The sequence below is a fragment of the Trachurus trachurus genome (assembly GCF_905171665.1).
Source record: "Trachurus trachurus genome assembly, chromosome: 20".
In the NCBI taxonomy this organism is placed as follows: Eukaryota; Metazoa; Chordata; class Actinopteri; order Carangiformes; family Carangidae; genus Trachurus; species Trachurus trachurus.
The window spans coordinates 23,860,633-23,879,973 of NC_139911.1; the positions used below are offsets into that span (position 1 = coordinate 23,860,633).

At 41.4% G+C, this 19,341-nt stretch overlaps 1 protein-coding gene across 1 annotated transcript in view; it reads right to left on the reverse strand.

Moving 5' to 3' along the window:
• The window catches only part of LOC311003924 (receptor-type tyrosine-protein phosphatase mu-like), a 171,614-nt gene extending 153,868 nt beyond the window's left edge, over window positions 1-17,746 (reverse strand). Inside the window, exon 1 of the mRNA XM_083995836.1 lies at window positions 17,447-17,746. Coding sequence (XP_083851962.1) covers window positions 17,447-17,534 — 88 coding nt within the window. The 5' untranslated portion in view covers window positions 17,535-17,746. The remainder of the gene's footprint in view (window positions 1-17,446) is intronic.
• Between the last annotated feature and the right edge of the window lie 1,595 nt (window positions 17,747-19,341).

Sequence of the window (19,341 nt, forward strand, 5' to 3'; positions counted from 1 at the left end):
TTTCATTAGTCATTCATTAATCGATTACTAGTTGTTTGGTCAATAAAAACCAAAAAGAGACTCAGTTTATTGTCATAAAGGAACAAAGAAACCAGAAATATTCACATGTAAGAAGCTGGAATTAGAGAATTTGGATTTTTTCTTAAACTACTCAAACCAATTACTAGATTATCAAAATAGTTGATGATTAATTTAATAATTGATTATTGTTCGATTAACTGTTGCGGCTCTACTATCAACCTTTTCATATTTTCAGTGTTTGTCCAGCGTTGATTTCCGCCTGTGTTCCAACATGCAGTTGCACAGACTGAGAAATCATTTACATCAGGAAACTGTTTTGCGTGATCTTTTGCACTTATTTCCGTCGGTAAATGAGACTGATCATTGCGAGATTTGTTTGCTCTAAGATTTTCCGGTTTCAATTATCCTCTTTCACAAGGCCATAACGTTTCACATCATGTAATTACGTCGCTTCGTGATGTTCCCAAGACAACAGAGGGACAACAGACGCTCCTGTGTCAAGTAAACATGCAACGGTTTTCAACTTTCTGCAAAGATTTATTTCGCAGAAAGTTTGCAGATTTTTTGCAAAGAAAATGTGGGGATTATGAAATCTTGCAGCCCTGCACATTTTGCACAATTTGCACGGAAATCAGCGGTGAATGGTCGCATAGTATGCAGACTGAATATGCATTAAATTATGCGATCCCATAATCATGTTTTTCTGGAGGCACGGGAGGAAAGATAAACAACTGATGACAATTTAAAGGGATAGTTCACCCAAAATCCAAATTTCACTAATTATCTACTCACCCTCATGTCGACTAAGAGCTGTGAGATTTTTCAAAGTCCTCCATTCCTTCTCTGAGTTACGGGGGGGTCCGTGCAGCAGTATTTGTCCATATAATAGTTTCTTTGTCCAAAAAGACACACCAAAAAACATCCAAATACCTCCATACTGCTCGTCTGTAATGTCCCTCTTGTACTGAAGCCCCGACATGAGAAATTGTTCCGAAAAAAATAAAATAAGTCTATATTTTAAGCTTGTTTGTAGCGGAAGCTCCCAGTGTCTCGGTTCACTGCTCTTCCTGTGTCAGTGCAAATCACGCGAGATTTGCACTGACCGGCGGAACAATTTCTCATGTCGGGGCTTCAATACAAGAGGGACATTACAGACGAGCAGTATGGAGGTATTTGGATGTTTTTTGGTGTGTCTTTTTGGACGAAGAAAGTTGGTATCCATTGACAACCATTATATGGACAAATACTGCTGCACGGACCCCCCCGTAACTCAGAGAAGGCACGGAGGACTCTGAAAATTCTCACAGCTCTTAGTCGACATGAGGGTGAGTAGATAATGAGTGAAATTTGAATTTTGGGTGAACTATCCCTTTAATGTGGTCACACTATATCAAAGACTTTCACTTGGCTTCTATATTTTAGTATATTTTGGAGTATCTGTGCTTTACGTAAGTATTTTTTTGTCTACTACAGTGTTTCTGCTACATGCACACTGCCGCTGCTGAGCACCGCCACCAAACTCTCAGACAATTATTAATAAAAGCGGCTACTAGAGATTTTTAATCACACATTGAGGGAGCACATCACCACCCAACATTATCTTGGGACTGCTGTGAGTCATCGACAAGTGCGTCAAATCCTTTGGGTCCCCCCTCCTCATTCTTCAAAGTTAGAGCATCCAGCTCCTTGAGGGAACGGGGCAGCGTAGCAGCGAGCAGCAGAAAAGAAAAGTGATGGTGAAGCACTGAGCGCCAGCAGAGTCAGGGAAAAGCTTCAGTGTGACAGGAACTGCAGCAGCTGCTCAAGACAAAGAAAAGTCCAGGAAGTGATGAGAGCGTTCTATTGGTTAGTAGATAAAAGGCTGCTTACATGTTGTTAATGCTGCAGTGTGTTACAGAAAAAGAAGACAGGGCAGAGGGTTAATGGGCATTTTGCTTTGTCTCTGATTCCTACAGATAAATGTTGGAAGCTGAAGATAAAGACACAACAGACAGACATGAATAACCTGTCTATAATAGTTGTGAGGGTCATTTCATTTGCAGCTATTCTGACTCACTTGAATACCGGCCGACTGAAAACCACTCTGGGAGAAAGGCTGCAGTTAAGAGACAAATACTCGACTTGAGAGTTGGAGAAATGTATCCATGAAGTGATGTGAATTTGAGGCGCAGCTTTCCATCAGTGAATTTTATTCTATTCTGAAAATGTGACAGACAGAAGACCAACTACAGCCAGCTCCAGGTTTACATGCAGACTTGTTTTTATTCTGATTTCAAATGAAGATTCACTGTTTCCATGTGAGGTGATCTGGTCTGGTCTGGTCTGGTCCCAGGGCTCCAGACTGATTTTGCCCCTGAAATGTCAGAGAGTGCAAGTACATTTTACATCTACCTATTAAGTTAAAAAGTAAATTTGCCTTTTCATTTTAAAGGGACAACGAGGAGTTTTGGAAAAGTGAAGCGTTTCCACACTACATTTATGAGCCTCCGCACCGTGAACTTCTTGGACCGGCGCAAGACAGACTCATGTTTTCATTCATCAAGAATTAAAGTCAGAGGTTGGAAGACGATCACATACCGTCGTAGTTCCCACCATAAATGGTGATTCAGCTGCGTTATTCTCATGACTCGCCACAAAACCGAAAATAAAGAAAGCTGGTCGGCTCGCCCAGCATTTCCACCACCACTAATAATAACAAAATAACGATAGAGACAAAACGATATATTTATCGAAAAAGGGCCCATTAACAGGTGTGGGTAACGTAGATTCATCCACATTAACGTGAGACTTTTTTTTATAACCAAATAGAAACTCCTCGTTGTCCCTTTTACACTGGTGAAATGTGAAAGGGGCGACACAAAGAATCTAGAATCTGTCATTCCAGGTGTCAGGCCAATGTGTGTGAGTATCATGAATAAAAAGGAAATGTGAATATTTGCTTTGTAAGTCAGTTTACAGTGTGCTCCCCTAAATTTTCTGCTTGCACTCCTAAAATGTGAAAGTTAGGGGCCACTGTGCTCCTGGTAAAAAGTTAGTCTTGAGCTCTGACTGGTGTTTACATGTGCCCGACCAACCCATCCAACATGCTGGTTGGGGCCCAAATTCTACACAAATGACTTGGGTCATTTTTCTTTCAGGCCGTGACTGATCAAAGATCAGATCTATTGTCTGATTGGCACAGTGGTCATTGTTTTTGACACTTTCATTCAAGCGTTTGCAAGTGAAGAAACGTCACTAGGCATTTCCATCGGACCGAGCTCAGAGAGAACGCAACCAGACAACATCCAGCTTCACCTTTAACATGAGATAACTGATACAACATGACTTTTGTTCGGTTTCTACCGCTCTGAAACTCAATGAAACTCAGTTTGGCTGCCTGTTTATTCTGACTGAGGTGTGTATATGGAGCATTTCCATTTGGTCTGGACATCTAAACAGATTCTTTTCCCGGCTTATAAATCAGTCTAACAGTAAATGGTCAGGAATAGCTTTCACAGCTGCTAAAAAGTTATTATTTTGCCAATGGAAAAACACCTCAGCTCCTACGATCCAAGACTGGTTCAATGCGATCGCAAAAATAGCAAAACTTCTTTTATATCTGTTATGGCATGATCAATAATAAAATTGATTTGGTTTTAGAGTAACATTCCTGATTGTATAATATTAGTCTTTTGACTGTGTTTACTTTTTATCATGTGAACGTACTCTACAGCAATGTGTTATGCAAGGCAACCATTTTGATATAAAGTCTATGGACATGTTGTTGTTTTTTTTCCCTTTTCATTTATACATTTATGAAAGTTTTTTTAGTTTTTTTATGAAAGTCTTTTTATTATTTATTTATTTTGTTGATTGTGTTTCCTTGCGGTAAAAGTTCTTTGAATGAATTCTGAATTCAACAAGGCATTCCCTGCCTTCAACACTTTTTTTCTGCGTGTTTCCGTTTAATTACTGAGCCTGCCACAGTCTCTCACAAAAAAAAAAAAAAAATTAAACAGCGTTTCACCAAAGTAGGAAATGCTGGGCGAGCCGACCACTAAATAATAATAACAAAATAACGATAAAGACAAAACAATATATTTATCGAAAAGGGACCATTAACAAGTGGTAACGTAGATTCATCCACATTAATATGAGACTTTTTTATAACCAAATACAAACTCCGCGTTGTCCCTTTAATCTAAATGTATATGCCTCATCTGCAAAACCTTCAATAAAAAGAGGTTAAAAAAACAAAATGAACAGATTCTAATAGGAATATCTGGCTCCATGTGAAGCCAGCTAATGGTCTGGCAGTGGATGAAGGAATCCAGAGCAGAGCAGCTGACGGTCCCATCCTGTTTTACCGTGTCTCTGATGTTGACTCATTTGTTTTCATTCAGATGCCTCTGCTACAACAGTGACACAGTCTGTAGATACAGTTAGTCTGATTTACTAAAACACTGACGTCCCTTCTCTGGACCGAATCCTCCGCGGCCTGAAACACTTTATTGAATCAGTCGCTCCTTTGGCAAAACCATCAACTATTTGCAGCAGTTAGACACGAGCTGCAGGTCACATTTTACTTTTCTGCAAAACTCTAAACACATTTTCACATGCAATTACAGCACAGGTGTCCCCGCTTTAACACAACAGCTGAGGACTGTTCAGAACGTTTGATGAAGATGTGATGAAACCAACATAAAGCAGGTCAGAGGTCAGATTACTTGTTTTCACAATTAATCGTCACAATTATAAAGGTTCCTCAATACCGTTACTTTCCAAAAAGATTATACCAGAACCACACAGGCAGATGAGCACAACTCACACGGAACAACAGACAAAGTTACACAAGAACTGCGTGTTTGTTTTCGTTGGTTACACCCCGCCTTTCCGAAGCCCCGCCTTTCCGACAATAGACTTCCATTCATCATAATAGCGGGGTTTTCTATTTTTTCTAAAGACCCCGCTACTCCGAAAAGGCTATTGGGGGAAACCCCCAGTGCGCAGTGCGCATTGATCCTTTTTTCCTTTTTGGGGTCAAACGGATCATGTGCATAATTAACTGCAAAACAATCAAATACTTCATATTAATGACATATAATGTTCATTATGCTTCTAGCCTGTCTAGCCTCTACCTGGTCTTTTTACTAAACTTAACCAACTCCTTTCTTCATTGCCTAAACCCAACCAAAGCATCTCCCTCAGTCAGCTGTCAGCACGAGCGGCGGCTGCAGCAGCCTCGCACCCGTGTGAGCTCAAGCCGGGTTCAGCCGCGCTCGAGCGGAGCAGGGGGGGAGAAAAAAGTGTACTTTTACTGTGTGGGAGATCTCCAACTATTAGTATAGTACTACTAGTATTTCGGAACAGCGGGGTGTCGAAGTGGAGGTGTGTCGGAATGGAGAGCTGTCCCCGTTTTGGTTCCATGTGAGTTGCGGATCGCGAACGCTAATGTCAATTTACCTAATGTAACACAGAATTTGTAGGAATTTAAATGTTAGTGCATCATTTGTAATTTAAAAAGAAATGTTTTTTGTGATTTGTAGATGACTTCCCCTGCAGGGTTAATACTGTAATTGCTCCTTTACTTCAAATATTTTGTGTGTATATTTTGACTCTATTTGATTTTACACATGCATAGTGTTGTGAAATGATTGAATGCATATTAATAATCGTGATAATCATAATATCGTAATAATGTCTCTGACAAAGATACGACGGAGTATTAGGGCCACACTGACAAATAAAAAAATGACAAACTTCGTCGTAAATAAAGTCGTAAATTTACGACTTTATTCTTGAAGTCTGTGTTTTGTTTTGTTTTGTTTTGTTTTTCTCAATGTGGCCCTAATACTCCGTCGTACAAAGAAAATGTATATAATAGAGGCTACAGTCCTGGCTTCAGCCGGCCCTGGTTCGAATCCCCCCGTGCACCCTTTGCTGCATGTTCCAGTATTCCCCCTCTCCTCCCTATCTCTACTGTCAATTAAAGGCAAAAAGCTGAAAAAAAAAACAATGGAGGAAAATAAGAAGTAGAAGAGGAAGAAAAAGATGTAGAAGTCATTTCAGATGAAATCTGAGCTGGTCTGTGTTTACAGTCTATTCATCCTCTTTGTCCTTTCTGCCTTTTGTCACACAGCGTTTAGTGTTTGTAGAAGTGAATATAGATTTTCCAGGAGGCCATACTGTGACTGATGCTAAGCTGTGAATAATTACTAGAAAACGTTCAATGTGTTTTCTCCATTTTAAAGAATAAACCTTTTGAGAACGAAGAAGAAGAAGACTCAGAGGTTTGATCAGATCAGTGTTGGGATGTGAGAATGTGTGAAGCGATGGGGAGAAACACCATGCAGACACGTGTCCTCCTGTCCCCGGTGTCCTCCTGTCCCCGGTGTCCAACACACCTGTGTTGACGCACTTCAGCTTCCAGAGTCCACTGATGTCCCCACAACTCATCTGACTGACTTCAGAAACAAACTGCAGAACTGTGAACAGCTGAATGCCGCCAAGCTGGGAATACAATTAATATTTGAACACAGACACACACACACACACACACACACACACACACACTCTCGGTAGCTGTGTATGAATATTTACTGTAGTAATTTAGGTTAAATAGCAGCTTCTGGGCCTGAAGTCCCTGAAGGCTTTAATGGCACAGTGTGTGTCAGGAAAATGCGTGTGTGTGTGTGTGTGTGTGTGTGTGTGTGTGTGTGTGTGTGTGTGTGTGTGTGTGTGTGTGTGTGTGTGTGTGTGTGTGTGTGTGTGTGTGTGTGTGTGTGTGTGTGTGTGTGTGTGTGTTAGCTGGCAGCACTTTTCAGATCATTATCATAATGATTATGATAAAAGAAGCGAAAGCGTTAAAACTTTGATAAAATATTTATCCTTCCTCTCTTTAGTCTCAGTCAGCAGCGAGCAGCAGACAGACGGGGGGACAGACATGTCCACGTGTGGAGTCAATGACACACTTTTCTAAACAGACACCCCCCCCCCCCCCCCCCCCCCCCCTCTTCTTTAAGAACATGTCTCGTGGACCCTCACAAGTCCACAGTGTTTGTGTCTTAAACAGACTTGTTTTAAATTTGCTGATCGGGCAGATTACACTGATAACACACACTAATCCCTGTCTCATTAGTCCACTCTGTGTCACACACACACACACACACACACACACACACACACACACACACACACACACACACCTTCAAACAATAATCCTATGAATATGATCAGGGATTTGGGCCACAACACTGATCAGACTGACATCCCTGGACAGGGATTTAAGAGACACACTCATTCACAAACACACTCACAGACACACACACTATGGTTTGTCTTGTAATCTTTTGCTGACAGTATTTTATAATCTGATGTCGTAGAAATAATTTGCTTAATCTGAAGATCAGCGTCTTGCTTTAACGAGCAACCTGCCTGCTGTTACCGTGTTGTGTTCAGGTGTCCCGTCACCTCCGGGACAATCAGAGTTTTTTTTAGTTTGATCATTTGATAATAATTCCTCTTTTTTTTTTTTACTTTATTTTGCAGTTTTTCATTAAAAATTTATCTAATTTAATTTAATAGAATAATATAAGAACAAATACTGTTGTTATAAAGCAGTTGTAACTATTAACTATGTGTATGATTGAAAGAGAAAACCTTCTCTAAAGGGACTCCAGGTCAGGATGAAGTTTATGATATATCTTGTATCTGAGTTTCTCTAAAGGTAGAAAACACAGAACATCCCTCAACCACTGCAGGGATGACAGAATTGAATTTGATTTCTAATAAAAAAGTAGGAGTCTGCGTGCAAGCAGGGATGCAAATGCAAGATCATTTGCTTGTAAATGTGAGACTTTGGGGTGCTACGCTAAAGATGGCTGTGTGATGGTCAGCTGTTATAGTCTGAGCACGACGACGGAGTATCCACAAGTTTCCGAACGTCATCTATGGTCAAAACCGGAAGCCAGTTTTGCCGGTTTGGTGGAATTGTACGTTTCCGTTTCCATGGTTTTCAGTCATTGTCATAGTTGTGGTAAACGCATGGATCTATTTACGCTGGCTTTTAACACGGATGTCAATTTGTGTGATATCCATTGTTAAAAGCTGGTGTGATGATCCAATGCGTTTTACAGATTTTCATTGAAAAAAAAAAAATCCATGCATTTACCGCGACTACCGAAACCATGGAAACGTAAACATAAAATCCCACCGGAAGAGCAAAACCGGCAAAACAGGCTTACGTTTTTGACGTTCGGAAAAAAGTGGATAGAGCCACACTGACAAATAAAAAGAATGTACGACTTTATTCTCGTAAATGTACGACTTTATTCTCGTAATGTTATGACTTTTTTCTCTTAGGAAATGTACGACTTTATTCTCATAAATGTACGACTTTATTCTCGTAAATTTACAACTTTATTCTTGTTATATAATGACTTTTTTCTCGTAGGAAATGTACGACTTTATTTTCATAAATTTATGACTTTATTCTCTAAATCTGTGTTTTTTTGTTTTTTTTTCTCAATATGGCCCTAATACTCCGTCATAGACAACCAGGATCTGCACTGGAGAAGAGTTTGGACAATTTATCCCTAGAACAGGTATAAATTATCTTTTTAATTTGATAATTAGATTATAAAAATGGCTGCAGATTAGAGAGATATAATGATTCTATAATGATTCTTGATTAAATCTGAGAAAGAAAACAAAAGCTTCATTCACTTGTGTCGGTCACTTATTCCTCTTCTTATTGGCATGAATAATCTTTAACCACTCTGATATACAGTATATTTCATGCAACAGTCCGTATAGGGCTGTGTGTATTTCCTGCAGTGGATTCTCCTCTCTCGTTGATGCTTCAGTGGAAAACAGGATTTTCACTTGTGTGGAAAATGGAAGAAGTCTCATTATTCCGTGTCCATGTTTGTGAATGTGACCTGGTATTAAACTGGCCTATGGTGTGTTCAGGGACCGAGAGGTGGGGGGGAGATTTGGATCTGGGTGATGGAGCTGGGAGCTGACACCAGCCCCCCCTCTGTGTGCTCTCAGGAACACAAATCCTCCTCCACAGCTTCTATCTCATCTCTCACGTTAAACAAAAGGAGTCTTAATCCGGCCTCCTTTAATCCCCGTTGGGTTTGCAGACGCTGCGTCTGAAGGCGGCACATTAATCCCAGAGGCCACCGGGGCAGATCGCAGCGTCTCAGCCCGCCAGGGATGCTTTCTCCGGCGCCTTTAATCCAACCCGGACCGACCACAAACACTGAGGAAGTCCTGCTTTCTGAAGCTGAAAAATGGAACTTTCCTCCTTCTGTCGCTGCAGATAATTCGCCACTGATGTGGATTTGTGGGGAGATTAAAGCCAAGAAAGATTCATGCATTTTTTTTAATTTACTGAAATACAAACATGAAGCATGAAACTGCAGGCGGGAGGTGAACATGGAGAATGGGAACTGTAATAAGAAAAGCAGGGAGTAAATTCAAGAAGAGATTAGCTGCATGTTTAATTCATTTTTTATTGCAGCAACATAAATAACTTCACATGGAGGATGTGGAGAAAGGAGAGGTCAGTGACTGCAGAGCCGCTGTGGACAACATGTCTCATCACCTCAAAGAGGAGAAGAATAAGAACCTAAGACTGCAGGAGGAGGAGGAGGAGGAGGAGGAGGAAGAAGAGGAGGAGGAGGAAGAGGAGGAAGAGGAGCTCCTCAGCTGCTCTAGCTCAAACAACCACAGGAACCAGACGTCAAAGCATCCAACAGGAAACATTCCATCAGATGGTTCAGACTGTCACACACTCAAACACTGTGACACACACACACACACACACTCTATCACACACATGGTAACACACTGATCTAAACACACTGCAACACACACCCATTGCAACACACTGTTACAGCCTCCAACACAGTGCAACGCACACTGAGATGCACAGCAGCAACACTGTAAGATACACCGCAACATGCATTAAAACACACACAACACCCTGTAATGCACACTGAGACACACTGCAACAGTGTTGCCCACACTGAAATACATGCTGTTTAAAGGTACATTGTGTAGGAATTACTCCCATCTAGCATTGCGGTTGTATATCACAAGCAACTCAATCATATTTTTCATGCTGCATTCACGTGAAATTGGGCAGACTGCAGACGGACGACATAAACAAGCGTCTATGTAAACAAGTGGTCCGTCAGCACGAGGCAAAACAATACACGTGACAATATGTTGTCATGGTGATGTGGTATTGTTGACCTGACCCACGTTTTACCGGCTTTCTCTGGACTTCTGTGACTAAAATGACATCTGGTTTGTTAGCGACGGCCGTCTGCCCGACTGCAGGTGAATGCAGCATCAGTGTAACGCTCCATTCCTCCTCACTGCGTTACCGCGGTGACTTTTCACAGACGCCACCTCCACCTGAGCCGACAGCTCCGGTGTCTCCGCTGAGTTTCCGTGGTTTCCTACCGTCACGCTGCCACTGAACGTAAAAACATGGAGACACCACATGGCAGCAGCACCGAGCTTACCCGCTCCATGGAGATATGAATGATATGAACGGCTCATTCAGAGCTGAAAGGAACACTTCACTTTGTTGATGGGGGGATTACTGGTTAATGAAAAACAGACTTTTGAACCAAATAATCGATTTTTGTGAATAGACAACAGGAGAAGTTACACAATGTCCCTTTAACACACAATGCAACACAGTGTAACTCAGGGCAGCTGGATCACAGCAAAGATCCTAATCATTCAGATCAGCAGTGAGATAATGATTATTTGAAACTATAAGTCATTAATGTTGGAAACACACTGCACTTATTGGATAAAAAGAGACAGAGAGAGACTGTCCCGTGCTGCCTGATACTTTATTCTCTCATGTCCTCAATTAAAAGACACTCTGTCCAATTCAGATTGAATTTAAGAACACACCCTGAACAATCATCTGATTCCATTCCATCACTAAACCCATGTAGACATAACCTAGTTAACTCTGTGTGGTCCCCAGGACACCACAACACACAACACAACACAACACACACCTGGTACAGCAACCATCTGACAATATAGTGGTGTGTGTGTGTATGTGTGAGAGAGAGAGTGAGTATGAGTTATCTCTCAAACGGCCTCTCATGGCAACACAGACTGCAACACACACAGGTTCAGTGCGCTGTGTGTGTGTGTGTGTGTGTGTGTGTGTGTGTGTGTGTGTGTGTGTGTGTGTGTGTGTGTGTGTGTGTGTGTGTGTGTGTGTGTGTGTGTGTGTGTGTGTGTGTGTGTGTGTGTGTGTGTGTGTGGAGACACGATCATATGACTCTCTGCCTGTTCTCAGCTTCTTAAGCCAATTTAAGCTTTTAGCTGCCACACACAGTTTCATGAGTTCACTCTGTTTTCAAACTGCTTCTAGGAGTCAAACATGAAACTAGAGGAAGGTGAAGGTCAACGTCACTAACATCCTGCTCTGGCTTCAAACAACAGCCAGACTAACGGTGCTACTATTGTCAGTAATGTTTCCCCTGTTATAACACCGTTGCCGTTACTGACAATAAAATGTGCCGTTACTTGACTCAAGAACTCCCGTCCCGCCACTATACTTTTTTTTCTGTCCATCAATAGTCTAAAAAACCTGTATATCTGGAACTAACCAACTCACTCAGTATTCTTCCTCAGAGGCGGGCTCTGCGATATGCGGAGGAATACTGAGTGAGTTGGTTAGTTCCAAATCGGGTTAGTCAGGCAAGTCCAAGTAAACTGAAATATTTGAGCATTTTATAAAAAAGAAACGCAACAGCTACTTTTCCTAGTAATTATTTACTTTTTAGTGGAAAGTAACTAGTAACTATAACTAATTAGGCCTACTACAAAAATGTTTTTACTTTATTGCCTTTAATGCACATTAACAGGCAATTAACATCACAAAACAAAAGAGAATCATTATGGGATTGGGTGCTATATAGCACTGTATACAGGTAGAGCATGTATACCTTATCTAGTTCTGTAACTCCATTTATAGCAATAAATACAACCAATAAATAAATAGAAAATAAGTCAAACGATAATAATAACAGTAGTTATTTAAATAAAATTCTAATTTGAGGTATAAGAGTCTTAGGTGAGATAATCAATAACTGGGGTCCACCTTCTCATATTTGGGCAGTCATATTCCATCATGTAGACATGCTTTGCTTTCTGTTTTCATCCAATTAATAGTAATAATAATTTCTCTTGCAATCAACAAAACATGTCATATATAACATTGTTGTGTGGTAAACAGGTGGTCAGGAAACACATCTAATAAAAAGAACAGAGTCCATGGGAAGGTCTATTGCCAACATTCTTTCCAGTTCTTCTTTGACATTTTTCCAAAATATTTGTATTTTTGGGCAGTTCCAAAATATATGAGTATGGGGGCCGACCATACCGCAGTTCCTCCAACATTTGTTGCTGGGATGGTTTTTGGAGACAAAAGTTGTTAACGGTGTCCTGAAGAACCAGAACTAATTACTTTTTTAAAGTAACGTGCACGACACTGGTTAGGATTAAAAGGTGGATAACACAACAACAAGACTGAGTCTGATGAAACGTCTGTCTGAACCCAGCCCACTTTCATCTGGTAGGATCTGTCGGCCCTTATTTTGAAAGAGAAACATCTGCAGCAGTGGTTTTTCAGACATATGTTCCAGACTCAACGACAGAGAAGGATAAACCACCAGCAGAGGGAAACTCGTGTAATGTTTCTGTAACCCGGGATAGTGATTCAGACCAGGGCCGAGTGAAAAGCTGAACGTGAAAAACAGGATGAGGTTTGTTCTGAAGAAAGAGAAGGAAGGAAAGGAAGAAGAGGAAAAAAGTCTCTGAGGTTTGAGGAGAGATAATTAACTCACTGAGGACTCGGCACACACACACACCTGACTACACAGTGTGTGTGTTTAATCTGTGAGCTTCATTAAAACCCTGACGAGACAGAACAAAGAGCTGACTGCACCTGCACCAACACACACACACACACACACACACTCCCTGATGACCTGTGTGTCCAGGTTCAGGACTGTCGCTGATTCAGGACTTTACTTTTTCCTCCTGAGAGTGTGTTACAGTGTGTGTGAGTTAACAGTAGTGTTCTAATTACAGACTCTGCTCTCTGTCTGGGCTGCAGCAACCATCTCTTGTTCCAGCCTTTTACTTGTTTTACATCTGTGATTTCCAACCTCAAGGGGCTGGCCCTTCCTGTGAAACTGGGGGGGGCAGCAGATGCATCGTGGGAAACCTAAACGACTTTACTTTTTGAAATTTGGACAGCATCCAGGGGGGGCTATGTTACCCATAACACACCTCTTCCTGACGCCTGGGTGGTAGATTTTTTTTTTTATATCACCCAAGAAAAGTCCTTCCAGTGGTTTTGTAGGCAGGAAGCAGTTAAAAATTCAGGTTTAATTCAGGTTTAATTCAGGTTTAATTTAGGTTTAATTCAGGTTCAATTTGGTTTAATTCAGGTTTGATTCAGGTTTAATTCAGGTTTGATTCAGGTTTAATTCAGGTTTAATTTAGGTTTTATTCAGGTTCAATTTGGTTTAATTCAGGTTTGATTCAGGTTTAATTTAGGTTTAATTCAGGTTTAATTTTGGTTTAATTCAGGTTTGATTTAGGTTTGATTCAGGTTTAATTCTGGTTTAATTCAGGTTTGATTCAGGTTTAATTCAGGTTTAATTTAGGTTTAAAGAGACCCCTATGAGTTTGCTTTTGGTTATCATATTAATGTGGATGAATCTATGTTACCCACTTGTTAATGGGTCCATTTTTAATAAATATATTGTTTTGTCTTTATAGTTATTTTGATATTATTTAGTGGTCGGCTCGCCCAGCATTTCCTACTTTCAGTTTCCCGGACGCTGCCCGGCGGGTCATGGGAATAACGCCGCAGAATCGCCGTTTATGGTCGGAACTACGACGGTATCTGATCATCTTCGAACCTCCAACTTTTATTCTTAATTAATGAAAACATTCTTGGCAAATGTTTTCGCTTTCGTCCGTCTTGCGCCGGTCCAAGAATTTCACTGTGCCTGGGAGGATCATGGGAAACTCCTCGTAGTCCCTTTAATCCAGGTTTAATCCAGGTTTAATTCAGGTTTATTTGGGCTCCGAAATGTTTTCAGCCACACAGTGATAAGACTTCAACTCCAACACAAACATAACAACCACACAATCTCTAAAAAACTGAAAAAACTGAATCAACTGACATTATAGACAAATTTATAATTATATTACCACTGATTAGAAAAAACATGACAAGTACAAAGTCCAACAGCGCCTCCATGTTGAGGCAGTGACAAGTGTCAACATCCCACCACACTCATCTGGGTTCATTAAGTTTACCTCCAGCATCTCCATTATCAATCAGTGTAAGCTGTCACTGCCCACTCACTGTCCTCAGATCAGCGACAATGGGGAACCAGCAGCGAACATGTGTCTCTCCTAGACCAGAGCAGACCTATCTGAAGCCTGCCGTGCAGCAGAGCTACAGCAAGTCCAGTGAAAAGCAGAGACTACGTGGACATGGAGGAAGGACATGGAGGGATTTCTTAGCAGGATGTTTTTATGGATTTATACAGACTCATCTGTATCTCCCTGACCTTGCCTGTGACCAGTGCTTCGTATATGCAGTTCCTTCTGCCTGCGTATCACATTATGTACAGGAACAGCAGTGATGCCTCAAACAGCTACTTGGCTCTGTTGGTTATCAACAGACAAAGGACAGAGGCTCTGGATGTCCAGTGCATTAAAGACCCAGTTGCCTCCAATCACAACTAGGGCTGTCATAAAAAAGTCAAAACAAATAGATGCGATTAACGATTTAATTGTCTTTTTCTGATCATTTTATGCCATTATCATAGTATAAACCTAAACATGGTTTGATAATAGACATGTAGAAGAGGAGTCTTTTATTGGCTTTGCAACTGAATCCATGCTGTCAGTAGATGCTCATTGAAATGCGGCCGTCAAATATTAGAAATGAAGCTCCTGGAAATAAACAGTTTGTGGCGCTCCACTCATGTATCATTAAACCATAGACGAAGAAGAGGGCGCAACATGATGATGTCATTACCTCAAACGATGGAAAACAGTGAGGAAATAGTGATGGAAGTACGACATTTCTGTTCCCCTTCTTCCAGCTGTTTTTATCCACAAGTTTCCGAACGTCATCTATGGTCAAAACCGGAAGCTGGTTTTGCCGGTTTGGTGGAATTGTACGTTTAAGTTTCCATGGTTTTCAGTCGTTGTCATAGTTGCGGTAAACGCATGGATCTATTAACGCTGGCTTTTAACACGGATGTCAATTTGTGTGATATCCACTGTTAAAGGCTGCTGTGACGATCCAATGCTTTTTACAGATTTTCATAGAAAAAAAAAAGAATCCATGCATTTACCGCGACTACCGAAACCATGGAAACGTAAACATAAAATTCCACCGGAAGAGCAAAACCGGCAAAACAGGCTTACGTTTTTGACGTTTGGAAAAAGGTGGATACAGTTGAATGGTAACAATTTTTACATTTATGCAAAAATGATTGTGGTCAGCTCAAATGATTGCAACCAATTATGTAATTATTGTGTGACAGGCCTAAACACAACATCCAGTGGATCCTTTGAAAATGTCAACAATGAGTAAATAATATACTTTATTGTATGTTTGTAAATTTCCCCACTGTGGGCCAATAGAGGATTATCTTATCTTATCTTATCTTGTCTTGTGTCTGCAGTCATGTTGGAATCTGGACATTGATTGGAGCCACGCCACTGTTTGGGTTAGCCACACTATAATTTAACCAGGAGGAAATAGTGTGACACGGCCACTCTCCAGCACACTCATTAGCCTCACTCCATCAGCACCGTTATTAGGGCGTGGCTACCATCTTGGACTCAGACCGCTGAGTTTAATTTCATTCTCTGCTGCTTCACACACACGCACAAACACACACACACATTGCACCCCCACGGCTATCCATATGTGCAGCAGAGAAGGATGGACAGGAGGTGAAATCAAACACACCATAAGGCTTGAGATTGTTTTTAAAGTTACGGAAAATTCTGATCCAGGTTCTTTAGTCTGTTTTCTGTCCAGGACTTGTTTTTTCATCCTGGAGCAGAGACCGGTTCCTAATGAAGTGATCACACTGAGTGTTGTGTGTGTGTGAGAGAGAGAGGTTCAGGTGTACAGAGGAACAACAGCCAACTGAAAACACACACACACACACCTCTCCTTCATCATCCTCATCATCGTTACTACCATCAGAGTGACAGAGCAGGAGAACCAGCACCACTGCAGCACAAGCACACACACACACACACACACACACACATCACTGTCTACACACTTCTAGCTACACATTTCTACACTTGAGGAAATGGAGACAAACAAGTGTGTTTAGTGGTCAACCAATCCCAACATGCAACACACACAACAACCTCAGCAACACAACAGTGTGAGTCCACTGACCAGCCACTGACAGTCTGCAGCGCAGAGCTGCTGACAGATCACTGTTTAAAGAGTTCACCGACACTAACTGATTCATGTTATTTAATATATTTCCTATTCTTTTTTCTTTTTTCTTTCTTTTCTTTTCTTTTTCTTTTTTTACCTAACTGTCCATCCACTCTCTTCACTGGGCTCTTTTCTATTCTATTCCATCTAGTCTCCTCTACTCTACTCTGTTCCTCTCCGCTAATCAGACAGTTAACGGGTTCGATCCCCGGCTGCTCCTGTCTATGGGCAATAAACTGATCCCGAACTGCCCGGTGTGTCATCATCGGTGTGTGAATGTGTGTGTTGGGAAACGGGGGAAAAAAGCCACTTCAGTGTCCAGAGCTTTGAGTGGTCAGGACTAGAAAAGCGCTGTAGGTTTGGTGTGTGTAGCTATTCTACAGCAGGAACACAACACACAGACGTGTGCACGTCGCTGTCACCAGTGTCAGCACCAGTGTCACCAGCAGCCTGTGTGGCTCAGCTCAGCTCAGCTCCACAGCTACACTACAGTAACACTACTAACGTTAGCTCCGCATTTTGACGCAGTTTCACAAAGCAAAAGTTTTTCCCAGCTAAGATCGGCTTAGTTCAGAGAGAGAGAGATAAATAAAGAAAGAAAGAAAGAATAAAGTAAGTAGGCAAAGTAGCCTAAGTTCAGAAAGAAAGAAGAAAGAGAAAGAAGGAGAGAAAGAAAGAAAGACGCAGCAGAGAGAAGAGAAGAGAAGAGAAGAGAAGAGGGAGAGGGAGGAGATTTTCCAGCTGGAAACTTGGATGCCGACACTCCGTCAGTAACTCCCATGTTCACAGCGCTCAGCCCTCCACCCCCCCACCCCGGCCCCGGAGCCAGCTCAGACCCGGACCCCCTCTCTAACCGACCCCAGACCCCCAGACCCGCTCCCCGGTGCGGCGGCTTACCTTTGAAGGTGTCCGCTCGCGCGCCCGTTAGTCCCAGTGAAAGCAGTAAAAGAGCCGCGGAGAGCAGGAAAGTTCCAGTCCGCTCCATGTTCACACCGAGACCCTCCGGAGCGGGAGGAGGGGGGGTGGGGGGCAACTCTTCTACTCTTCTTTTCCCCCTCTTCTTCTTCTTCTTCTTCTTCTTCTCTTTCTTCTGTTGTTTTCCCGCCGCTCGGACACACGCGCGCGGCTTGTTTGGGTCCCTCCGCTTTCTCTCTCTCCACTTCTTATTCCGCCGTTTCTCCTCAGAACAGGAGAGCAACTCCGTTTACCGAGCAGCGCTGACGTCACGGGGAGTGAGAGACTTTGGGAGGAAACAGGAGAGAGAGGGAGAGAGAAAGAGAGAGAGAGACGACATCGACGACGGCTCCGTTTCTTCTCCATAGGTAGAATTATCTGATGTGATTTATTGACTTTATGTTGATACTTATTTTCCTTATAATTAAACTTTCATTACTTTTATTAAACTCACATTTCAAGTAGGCTACTATAGATAAACATATAATTTATAAATCTGTAATATAAATTGAATTGTAGCCTATATAAAAACGTGTTAGAAATGCAAACAATGGTCACATATCCAGTCCATAGAGGCTTGTTGATGTTTGTGTGCTTGTATTGTAACTGACACACATGAAATTACATATTCAAAATGAATGGCAAAATCCAAACGCATAACAAATGTAAACATGTGGACTATTCTATTATATAAAATAAAATCGCTATACACATCATTAACATATCACAATTCACCTGTAGGCTATGTAGGCCTTTGTTGACGTATGCTGGTATCTTCATCCACAGGATCCATAGCTATGTGATCATCTTTGCTTGTGGTTACTTTAGGTTTTAAATGTGCAACTACATTATTTTGTTATTATAGGCCTATTTTAATCTTCTTTTTTTCATTTACAATAAAGATATATCCATCCATTTGTTACGTGTAATTTTTAATTATACTATCTATGGCCTGCATATGGATTTACTTTACTTAACTAGGGCAGAATGTTGTTACTTTATTTGTTTTTACAATATCATTTTATCAGTTATTTAATTTTTTTTTTTCACATTCCTTTTTTCTTTCTGTAACTTAATTATTTTTTACTTTCTCTATACCTATTTGTATGTCACATTATTTCCATATCTGTTCTATTTTAGTTCCGTCGCCTTATTTATTTCTAATTAATTGCTTGGGTTTTATTGTTGTGGAATATCCTGAAATGTGACCAGATCTTTCAAATGCCATGTATTTTTTCTTTCCTGATAATGAAAGGTGTTGAGCAGCGCCTTTCGTGTCCACTCCTCACCACTTTGCAGTCACAGTGCTGCCCCCTGCTGGTCCCGCAGCTCTCTGCAGAGCACACAGACGGCTCACTGTTCCGTTTCCTGCAGTGGAAGGAATTCAGCTCTTGGTCTCTCAACTCAGAGATTTTCACATTTTTACTGTAATTTCCGAGCTGCAGCAGAAGAGGCCCAGTGTTGACAAGTGGTTTGAAGGATTTTTTTTTTAATTATTTCATGTTATCATCATCATCATCATGAAAAACTCGCAGTAGAAGAAGAAAGCAACACTGCTCCCCTCAGACACAAATAAAGGTGAACATGCTTAACAGTGAAACTCTGGGATTTGGACTTGACTGTGTGTGTGTGTGTGTGTGTGTGTGTGTGTGTGTGTGTGTGTGTGTGTGTGTGTGTGTGTGTGTGTGTGTGTGTGTGTGTGTTCGCGCAAAAGTGAACTAAGCGCTGTATTCAATTCTCTGCTGTCACCTGCAGGACACAATGAGCAACTGCAGTCAAACCCAGGAGAAAAGATGCCACTACCACAGTTAAAAAAGAAAGAAAGAATGAATGGCTGA